The sequence below is a fragment of the Stylophora pistillata genome, chromosome 13 (genome assembly GCF_964205215.1).
Source record: "Stylophora pistillata chromosome 13, jaStyPist1.2, whole genome shotgun sequence".
Taxonomy (NCBI): domain Eukaryota; kingdom Metazoa; phylum Cnidaria; class Anthozoa; order Scleractinia; family Pocilloporidae; genus Stylophora; species Stylophora pistillata.
In genome coordinates this window covers 15834869-15846283 of record NC_142531.1, presented here as the reverse complement: position 1 = coordinate 15846283, position 11415 = coordinate 15834869, and the positions used below count along the sequence as shown (strand labels likewise).

The 11415-nt window shown below is 38.4% G+C and overlaps 1 protein-coding gene and 1 long non-coding RNA gene across 2 annotated transcripts; one reads left to right on the top strand and one right to left on the bottom strand.

The window, feature by feature from the left end:
• Positions 1-623: 623 nt before the first annotated feature.
• LOC111327615 (neuronal acetylcholine receptor subunit alpha-10) lies at positions 624-9396 on the bottom strand. Its single transcript, XM_022931833.2, has 6 exons — positions 9275-9396; positions 7774-7970; positions 5088-5227; positions 4475-4519; positions 4041-4150; positions 624-3469 (listed from the first exon to the last, which is right to left on the bottom strand). Exons 2-6 carry the CDS (start codon positions 7847-7849, stop codon positions 2236-2238), a joined length of 1605 nt encoding a protein of 534 aa, XP_022787568.1. The 5' UTR covers positions 7850-7970; positions 9275-9396; the 3' UTR covers positions 624-2235.
• LOC148717836 (uncharacterized) lies at positions 9310-10237 on the top strand. The gene is made up of 2 exons (XR_015994598.1): positions 9310-9427; positions 9578-10237. It is a non-coding gene; the product is annotated as an uncharacterized LOC148717836 (long non-coding RNA).
• The last annotated feature ends 1178 nt before the right edge of the window (positions 10238-11415 follow it).

Sequence of the window (11415 nt, the reverse complement as noted above, 5' to 3'; positions counted from 1 at the left end):
CTACATCGGAGGTGCCCAGGCTTGTGAGCGGGAATAATTAAACTCTTTTCCCCTAACTTTCCCTCTCTCATCCCATTTTAGGGTTGATGGATACTAAAAAGAATATCTTTACCAGGCGGCTGTTAGGCTATCGTTAGGCCTGAACCTAGAAAGCTTACTAACGGGAGTATCTACTATCTATGGTCTCACAACTTCTCATCAGGAGGAACTATTCTGTTTCCGTCGCGGAAGCTACGTCACAAACATTGCTTCTCGTTTATTAAGATACAAACTGGTTATTTTCCCTTTTTGTAAAATAATGGAGAAAAATTTAAGCTTACTACATGGTGTCAATTCATATAAAATACGAAGTGTTTAGGTAATCGTGACCCAAATATGTTATCTATTTTTCTCGTGTTTACTTTAGTTTTGCAAAGGAATCAAAAGCTCGACGAGGATCGTTTATATCTTCACATAGTAAGTGAATACCTCACAGAATACAGTACTTACACAGCAGCATAAAGATTTGAAGGTGTGCAGAGGATAATTATTTCCTTGTCGAATAACACCAGAAAATCGAGTTAAAGCAGCGGACGAGCGTATTTTTAGTATATGTATCAAAATATAAACATTGCACAAACATCCTCCATATAGTGAAGTTTATTTCATAGGTGCTGAGACAGTTAAGGAACCCGCAAATCAGCTTCCACATGTAGTAATAGCATCAGTTTCGTCTCTGGCTAAAAAATCCCATCGGTACTTTATTGACCAACAGATCAATATACTCGGCGTCACATTCAAATATCTATGCACCAAGTTTTTTAGTGCAAAGTATCAAATTCAAATACGGCAGTAGGGCAATAGGGCTCAAATCCGGAGTGCTACACTTTATATTTATAAGTGCTGGTGATAGAACCGAGTGGAGTTCAATTCGGTCTGTAATCAGACGAGTGACTGCAACTTGAAATCAGATGAGTGACTACAAAATCAGACGAGTGACTACAAAATCAGACGAGTGACCACAAAATCAGACGAGTGACTACAAAATCAAGCGAGTGACTACAAAATCAGACGAGTGACTACAAAATCAGACGAGTGACTACAAAATCAGACGAGTGACTACAAAATCAGACGACCGTGAAGCGGGAGTCCGATTGGTTAATCACGAGACAGTATGATTATAGACCGAATTGGAGGACACTCGGTCCTAATTAATAATAGGCATAACAATTTCCGAAAAAAAAGACACATTGATTCGAAAAAGGGCTTTCAATGATAATTATCTTAAGTAAAAAAATTCTTCTAAGTTGGAAATTCCCCAGTTTTTAAGGGTACGTGGTTGTTGGTATGGTTATTGTAATGAAATCTGTGATTGCAGTAAACTGTCCGATTACACTGACTGATTACAACGCTAGGAAACAATTAGTGGGAATGCACCAAATGTTTCTGAGGAAAATGTAATGATTATCATAGTGATTTATTTTGTGTCCATCCGTGCCACTGAATCACAATAAACTAGAATTGTGCAGTCTTTCAGTGAGACCGCTTTTCTGAATTAATGATATATTGTAGGTAGGAATTTGTTTCCACACCTTTCAGATATTTGACTTCTCTGCAACTTTGTCCTCTGTTTTGTGTTCACTGTACTAACTCCATAATTTATTAACTTAGTCCTCTGTTTTGTGTTCACTGTACTAACTCCATAATTCATTAACCTAGTCCTCTGTTTTGTGTTCACTGTACTAACTCCATAATTTATTAAGGTTATGTTTGAAAGATTGCAAAGTCTCTGGCTACGCAGTCGAAGTTCACCAAAGTTATCTCGTAAACAAGTGTACAAATATCAAAAATCTTCCGACCCGAGTTGTAAGCCATCGCCGGACAATACCCTCAACATATTGCCAATATTTTATCCAGTTGATGGCCTGAAAACTTTTAAAACTCCACCACGGAGAAAGTTATGAGCGAGTTTAGCCAGCTCTCTACTCGTTACTCGATGTTTTATCAGTTCCAGCGGCGTTGTCTGACTGATTGCGTCTCAATCTCAGCAGTCTTTCAGCAGTCATTTCTTTGAATACTTATTACTGTTCTGTTGTCTTGGTCAATTTTTTACTATTACGACCAGTGGGAATTAATTCTTCATTTATTGATAATAATCCACGGTGTAATGGCGAAATATTTTGCTTTTTTTATGTCAATGGCTCCCCTGTTTCCAGTGTAGAGAAAGCTCGAGAGATGACCTCTTCAGACGATTACTCATGAGCCAAACAGTAAAGTCTGCAAGCGAGGGGCTCTCATGAAAATGGCGAAAAAAGTCACAATGCCGGCAATAATTGACACCCACAGCAAGGCTCGATCCAGGACCCTAGCGGCCATTATCCATTCCCACTGACGTAACTGGAGCTCGTTTTCTTCGAGTTCTTCTCCATTCTCATCAAGAACTCCAGTAAAAGACATGTTACTATCGTCCCAGACACCTTCGGAAGCGGGGCTGCTTAATATGTAGTTGTCGTCGCCATTATTGAGTCCATTCAAGTTTGTACTCTTGACAGAATGTGCATATCGCAAGCCACCGTAATCCAGATTTTTTGACATCATAAACATGCTTTTGAGCTCAGCAACAAGGTGGTCGTCTTGTCTCTCGGAATCATCGGGGAAGGTTTCTCTTGTAGTCAGTTGGTCACGACTGGCTGTTCCCTTCTGTATGACTTCTTGATTGTCCCTGAATTCCCTCATGCTTGAAAAACGCCGAGTGGAACGTTTGCGTTTTGGCTTTGGACAGCTTTTTTCCACAGCTTTCCTCAGAAAAACGACGCGCGCCGTCCACTCTAGTAACACCTTTTGCATCCACCGTGGCATTTTTTTGTTTTTGCGGTTCGTGAAATTTAGAACCACAGTTGTTGCTAGGAGGGAAATACTAATTTCAACGCTGGTTGCAAAATAATACTGACCGAGGAGCGGGAAATCAAATGAAGGGAAAATGTTCGCTGTTAATTGTTGGAAGACTGTCATGGCGAGCAGAACAGTAATGCTCAACCCAATCCTCTCTCCGCACTCTGGAGGAAGAATAAAACCCAGAAATATCATAGTCGAGATGAGAAAGCAAGGAATGATTAAATTCACGCAGTACACGAAAAACACGCGGCCTATTATTATAGTAACTGTAACGTCGTCGAATGCACCTGTACTGTAATGTACAACGTTTCTTTTAGACGTGATCTCTATGATATCCCATTCGCCATTGTTCACGTACTGATCCGATTTTCCAGTCATGTTTTCTGGACACAAGGTTAGTTGCTGACTGTTAGAAGCCCAAGAACCGAACTTGAGCAGGCATGTCTGCATGTCAAAAGGGAAGTAGGTGACATCTATGGCGCACACGGTCTTGAAGATGGCAGGACTCATCCAAGAGTTTTGGCCGTTGGCTTGCATGAGAACATTGGTTTGGTATGTTGTTGGCCCACCACCAATACGGTCATGGAAGTCAATGCTTGAAAAAGCAAATCATTGAATTAGCCTCGTTTGAAACGAAAATAAGGTTTGTCCTTGAGCAAATAGGGCAGAATATCTTCTATAGACTCTAAATTTGGCATGGGCATTTCATTATTAGGAAACCCGACTTCATAAGAAATCATCACCCAAGATCAACTGAAAATAGTCTGGCGACACTGACATGTTTTTAAGTTAATCATACCCAAGGAGCATTTAAGTCTTTAAAGGAAATACAATTATGGCATGGATCAATTTTTTACGACATAAAAACTTAAAGTTACTAGGATAACTAACTAATGTTCAGGGCTTTTACACCATTTTGTCATTTATTTTCAAGAATATTAATTTTCCTCTATATCAAGATTTTAAAACTGAGCCGGAATCTCTCTACCATAGTCATTTTGGGTTGCATGCACAACATATGATTTTCAGCTTTGAACTTTAAATAACTAATTTTCTGCACAGTCTTCCCTAAACTCACGACCGGCCCTAAACCAAGTCATAATCAAACTGCGCATGATTTGGAGAATATTCGGCAGTTCTCGCAAGGACGTAGTGACAAGCCTTACTTGTTATAGACTAGAACATCTGGTACCCAGACCCTCTCGGCGTTCGTCTGAATGGATTGAATGCCGCCAAACTCGGAAGAATTCCATTCGAGATACGGGTTGTACCATTTCTGGAGTGAAGAGAATAAGATCATTAGATCTGTTTACATTTGAAGAGTAACCCATAATAGGAGACTGGAAACCTATACCTTAATTGTAGCTTTTTAGACCCTAAGATTGATGGCTTTTAATTTCTCTTTTACAGATCACTCTTGGATCAAATGCAATGGTCGCGAGAATAAAGGAAATAATCACAAATTTAAAAAGCTTCTGATTGTCGAACAAATTTTCCCTTTCAGTAGCATAAGAAATATAAAGACAATTATTATTCTAACGCGAAAAAAGTTAGGAAAAATACAGTGTGATGAACCAGTTATTGAAAAGATGCAAATTACCTGTCGCACCCAACCATAAACTGTGAACGTCTGTTCCTTTGCATTCTGAAATCACACACAAAAACATGGTTTAAAGAAAAACAAAAACTGGCACACGAGAACATACTTTTGTCATAGTTGAGCTACTCTCTCGACCAATCAGATCCAGAGCTTAATCTTAGGTCTCTCCTTGGTCACCCACTTTCTATCGCTCTTTTCACCTTTAACGTGTCTTCACTGATAGTTCTTATGGAGTCTCCTAGGTATTTTCCTTATTATTCTGATTGGTTTTTTGCTCATACGGTGGTCAAAAGAAATGCATTTTTAAACGAACTTGATAAGGTATTAAGTATCTTTAATGATTATAACATTTTGATATTCAATTTGGGTGAACTTCAAAACGTCGACTTGGCAGGTTGCTGAGACGACATTTATCAAAGGTAAGCAAGACTTTTCCGGGGGCCCAGCACCAAAGAGCAGAGGGGAGGAGTGGGGATGTAGGGTCAACATGCATTCGAGACCTCCCTCTCTATTAGTTGCATCGTTGTCTATCGACCTCCTTTAAAGGTGTACGAGGAAGTTTCAAACAAAGAATTCCTCAGGAAGTGACTGTTTATTTTAAAAGTTCACTTACCACGTCTTTGATTGTGATGAGTTCAAAATCAAATTGGACCTTAACCGGAGCTGATTCGTTCAAGCGCGGCAAGAAGTCCTTTTTGTACCCGTCAAATAGCTTCTCAGAAAGTGTCCTCCTCAAAACACGTTCCTCGTTTTCTAGAAGTAAACGGTAATCGTATTCAACACAAAAATCTTTATTCTAGGCTGCATGCTGTTCTTGTCAAGAAACGCCCAAAGAAAGAGAGAAATTCAACAATAGACTGTCAGAGGAGGCAGGCTGATCCGGAATGGTGAAAACATCGGGCATGTTTCTTGATTTCTAGGATATACTTATAGACACTCGGTTTCTAAGATAATTAATTATTCCACCTTGTTTAAAGTTTCTTATTAATTATGGTTAGCTCATGGGTAGAACTGGCAACCGAAACTAAGAATAGCATCCATTGTTGGCTCTATGTCTCCAAAGCGCCTCGTTCTCTCGACTTGAAATAGTGCAAAGTGCGAAGTGTCGTAATGCTTAATTTACCCTGCAAAATGGTGCAGGACAGAGCATGCAGATGTTAGAGATTAAATTTTTCAAGTTCTCTGTAAAACTGTGCTTGAGGCCATCATTGCTTGTAACAACTGCTACAGAGATTAGATTCAAAATAATTTTGATTGAACAATAGTGTTTGAAAAAAAGTGCCGCCTGTGAAACTGGCAGCTATGTTAAAAGACACCGCCAAATCATTAAAGCATGAGTCGTTTATTCATTTTGAGATGCATTGAAAACTTATCCTGCAGAAATTCTGGAAAATTAAAAAGGTTGTCTTGAATAAACATCATTGTGTGGACGAAAGCATTTTTTCCCAAAAGGTAGGGTTTCTGATAGTAACGTTTTATCTTGATCATAATTGAACAAAAATCCGGCGATTCATCCCAGGGGTTTCAATAAAAACAGGCTAACAATGGTCTACCGACCGCCTCCTGAGAGCGTTTCCTTATGCCGTCTATTTGCTCTGCGAAAAGGCTCCCGTGTTTGATGCGTAAACACCATCGGCAACAGCTTATGGAAAATGTTGAAAGCCCTGCGTTCCGTACGTAAGAAGTGTGATAAACAGAAAAATATGTCAATGACGGTTTGCGTCTTTGATGAATTTGTCTTATCGTTTGTTTTCATTTCGTTCTATTGTGAGCACCTTAGTAATTCTAATAAGTCGACTCTTCTGGAAAAATCGAAAAAAGGGAAAACAAAAAAACCTGTTTGAATTAATATATTTTACTGCAACTGAAAAACTAGATAATGGTGAAATTTCCACATTTGTAGGTGTAACACGTTTCATTGCATTTATTTGAAACTAAACACGTTCAAAGCTTCGCGAATGAATGTCCGATTCCTGAGTTCAATTGGCTCTGATTTTATTCTGGCTTAGTCTTATTTTACTTTAAAGAGGATCCTCAGTGGTAATGCCTTTAAAAAGATAATTTATTTCATCTTGCTTTTAATTTTAAAGTGAATCATCAATTCTTTATGTAGATATTTTTTCTTTAAACAAGTGCAAGTTTGTATAATATTTTATGACACTGACTAATGACAAACCCTTTAACGCCTTTATCGTACTTTAGAGCGACACTTGAATAAATTGTTAATTTACGCATAGTTAGTAGAGGGGACTGGCATTCCCCTCTACTAACTATGATTTACGACCGTACAACGTAATGAAAGCGGACGGTGCCAAACTTTTGTAATCGGATACGAAACATTACCAGAAAACCCTTTACCGGCCATAAATTTGTCGCCGTGTCGTTTTTAAAAAGAAAAATGTTGTGGTTTTAGCATAATCGCACTACTTAATTACGAAATATGAAATAAGAGAGGCTTGAAAAATACGCAAAAAATATTCTTTTACATTGTTTTTTTGTTTGTTTTTTTTTTTTTTTTCTCGTTGCTTTAGTTGCCAATCCAGCCTTTTCAATATCCCATTAAGAGCTATACCCAGTTCAACGACTTCGTGAAATGTGAACCTTAGGGTTTCATTTTTTATATCATGGCAAAGAGGCTATGGAAACTAATGATTCTTTATTAGTTTCAAAATGAGCACATATTTGCATTTTTCGTAAATTTTGGTTTCCTTGATAGGAATTTTAAAAAGATCCCAAATCTTTGAACGCTTTTGAAATTTTCATGACATACGTCCATCCTTCAAGTTCATAATGGTTCTTGTTTTCCCTTCATATTTTTTTCAGCAATGACCAGAAAGAATTTTGTTTCAAGCAGAGTTTATTATTTATCAAGGGTCTATCGCAAAAAGCGAACATTAATCGCATGTGAACTGTATATTTATTTTTCTCAAATTGCGATTTGATTTCGTATGTGGACTACTTCTTCGAATGCTTTATCATAAAACACCGAGTCGCAGCGTGATAATTCATCATTTCCCGTCTGATTATACCGCGATAAGATATAGTTTATACATGAACTTGCCGGGGGATGATGCCTGAAAAACTGTACGTATAAATTTAACAACAGGTTAACATAAGGCTACATGAAAAACACTACTGAACACTGTTCATCGGGTCTATTTTTCATGAGTTGTAAAGCGGATGGAGTTCTTTCGATGATAGCATCTTCTAAATGAAATGCACGTCCAATTGTTGGAATTGTTAAGGTTGCTTTACGAACATTAAAAAGTCGTGTTTGCGTAAGTTATATGTACACTAACCTTGGTTGTCACATAGAACTTTGAAAGGACGAACAGCCACGCACAGTGTGAACACCAGAAAGGCCAAGGAACACATCGAAGTGTCTTCGCTAAACTGCTGTTTTATCTTGTTTTTTTGTACTCACTGGAAAACTGCCACCTGAGTTTGTAAACTTCTCTATGGGGATTTCCTGACGTTTAATTAATTCCGTGTACGCCTATTATGACAAAGTTGACGCCTCGGGGTTAACACAATGTCTGGGTACTAAATTTAAAACCTGTCGGCAACCAGGTACTTAAAATTCACAGAAAATATATGATCTTCCAAAAGAATCGTTTTGGTCGTGCCGGGCGGAATAAAAGGTATAATGAACTTGGGTGACATCATGGCAATTTTTCTTCTCCGAAGTAGTCATTAATTGTTAATATGGTGAAAATGTGAATATTTTGTTTTTATCCATATGAATTACAATGGCTTAATTTTATCAAGATTATTTCAAAACACGGAATGATGAAAAGTCGCCTCGTTGCAACCGTTCTTCAATTTTTTCTCGCTTCAGGGTCTTGGTTTTGAGAAATACGATAAAAAAGATTTCTCTTCGTTTTGTGTTGATGGAATAGGCCCTTCACATCGTCGCCAAAGCTTCTCGAAATACTGACCACATGACGTACATTTCAATTTTCACACCTCAGAAGAAACGTTTTACGTTTTTCTGCGACTGCTGCGAAACTTCTTAAACTGAGTGTGTCTGCTTTTTTTTTAGAAAATTAGACTGAAAGGTTTCAATCAAACTAAAAAATTTCCTTTCCGGTTCAGTGGGATGACATGTAAAAGAAATCTGCTTTCATAAAATGTGTTTCATGAAGGTATTTTTCTTTTCTAATTTATATTCCCATCAACACTGTCGAACTAGTCACAAAAATTAGACCATTACTCGATTAATACGAACTCAACCGAAGGAGAAAGTGTCTTTCTCAGTGTATGGGAACTTCCGAATTGGTATTTTCATACGCGAGACAAATGGCCATTCGCGACTGAAATTTTAAAGTACAGTACTTAAGAACCTTTTTGAAGAAGTTCTTTTACTAACTCAGTTCAGTTTTGTGGTAGGCGAGATGACGAAACTGTGGTAAAAACACCCTTCGTCTTGTCTCATTCATCACTTTTGGTACATAAATTACACAATGTCGCCTTCAGACTGTTTTTTCATGTTTTTTTTTTTTCAACAGTTTTGAGAAGTACTGAAGATTCAACTAACTTTATAGCATGATTACTACCTTCATATTATTATTCACTGTTGAAAAGTTACCAGAAGGGATTATGAGATGATTTAGTGTACTCTGGGAAACGCACGTCAGTAAAAACCAGCGATGGTTTGTCTCGTACATCTGTTTGGATAATTAGTCTTATACAATGCAATAGTTTGGTGGTTTTAAAGTCATTTGAATTTTTGTGTTAGGCCATCAACTAACAAAGGTCTATCATTAATACTTTATCACTTCTATGGGTTAAATTACTTACATTTGGTGTGGTTTTATCATAAAACGAGAAAATATCCCGTTTATAAGGCACATAGAACTTCAGCTTGAACAATCTTAAAACAAATCAAGCTTTGTTCATGCCATCCTTCCATTGTTGACAAGGAATCTACCTTCTGTGCGATTGAGTAAACAGGTAATCTTTTAAAGCGATTGTTATAACATGTCTAGGGAGATCCTAATGCGCTTGCGCGCAGACATATTCCCTTTGTTAAAACAAACATGATTTGCGTACGTATGTTTGTTCGGTGGCTGTTTTTCACCCAACTAAACAATGCATATTCAGTTCTTTTAGGTAAAATTAAGGGCATCTGGTAAGAAGCAACATTCCAGAAAGAATCTTCAGTAGCGCATGACAAACATCGGACAACTTGGAGAAGGAAGGAATGAAATTCTTGCCGCTCCGTGACTGCTATGAGCTATGATGGCACATAGGTAAAGAGGGTGTACGTCACTGACCAGAATTTAAAGTCTTCCTCACACCATGTTTACTCAAAGCACATTTACAGAAGAAGACATAATTAATTGGGGCTGACAAATCACGGCCGGAGTATGACGCACGGCATGATGGGGAGACTGGGATGGTAAGAAGTTTCACGCCTTGAATTACGTAGCTACAATCAAACCACAGCGAGTTAAATAGAAAAAAATTGGAGTATACCGAAGAAAGAGACTAGCCGGACGTGGACTGACGAAAATAAGCTTCGTTCAGGTCGTCTGCCAATGAACACGTACGGAGAAGGTTGGCCAAAAGTGGTCAGGTGATTGATTTAAGAAAGTCGGCTCTATAAACTTTTGACTTGCTCGTTTCTTTTCTTTTAATTTCATTTGTTGAGATAGTCAAAACTTCCACTGAACTAAAATAAGACACAAACAGCAGTGATAAAAATATCTAAATTGCACATTTTGATTAGACACAAACAGCAGTGATAAAGTTGAAGTTGAAGTTGAAGTTCATGTATTTGTTTTAGCAGGTTGATTAATTTGGCAGCTGTAATAGCTGATGTGGACCTGCTGTCCTAACCCACCCATCCCACCCCAGGGGAGGACATCCATCACACAGTAATCTCGTGTGTGGGAAATTAACGTCTCCTGCCCCAACCCTGCAGGAGACGGGACCTCCATTTATTCGTCCCTATCCGAGAAGACTAGAATATCTAACCATTTCTTGATGTTATAGAAAGGTGGCAAATTCTTCTCAATTATTTTAAGACCTTGAACCCTCGACCTTCCGCACTACAATCCAGCGCTCTATCCATTGAGCTAACCGGGAGGCGGTTAGCTCAATGTTGAACTTGCACATTTTGATTATGACTTGACGTTTCGTATGTACTCCAACCGCTAACGTCAAGAAGTCACGTGACCAGTGCCTTGCCGTCAGGTTTGCAGTTTCAGGTTCACGTTTGTACGGCTGGACCACGCTCTAGAGGTAAGTGACTTACCGCAAGGTTTTTTGCAGCCTAAAACATCAAAATCCCACGTTTGAGAGGAAATACTACGTTTTAGAACTCTTTCGCTTATTAATTGTCGAATTCTTTTTCATAGAAACGTAATTTTGAAAACGATTTCTCAGTCAAATAGAAGTGAACGAATGAATGAAAACAAACATGGCGGTCGGCTATTTGCTGTTAAAACTGTTTTGCCGGTCTGATTACTTTGAGGGTAAACAAAAGCCAATTTCCGGTAATATGTGAATACACGAATGCTTATTTTGTTTCCTTAGCCGTGGCTTTGTTCAGATGGTCAAGCATACAAAGCTGCTTCAAGAAATAAGAAATCGAGATCTTCATTGCTCGACAACGAACCTTCAGAACTACTCTCGTCCAGCTGCATAATGTCTAGCAGATCTTTGAAGTCCTGCTCAATTTAAAGAGGATCAAAGATTTAGTGTTCTGCTCTCATTAAGTAATCAATAAAATCCAACAAACACATTGATCCACATATCACCTTCGGGCAGCAGCCATACCAACCGCGAATCTTAAGTCCCAAATATGGGCAGACGGCTAACGTGAAACCGCTAATGGCAAACCGCGGTTTGCTGTTTGCGGTTAGATGGCCAAACCTTAATCTTAAGGTCTCTTAAAATTCTTAAAAGTCAGTAACCGCACTAACTGTTTTTGGAAG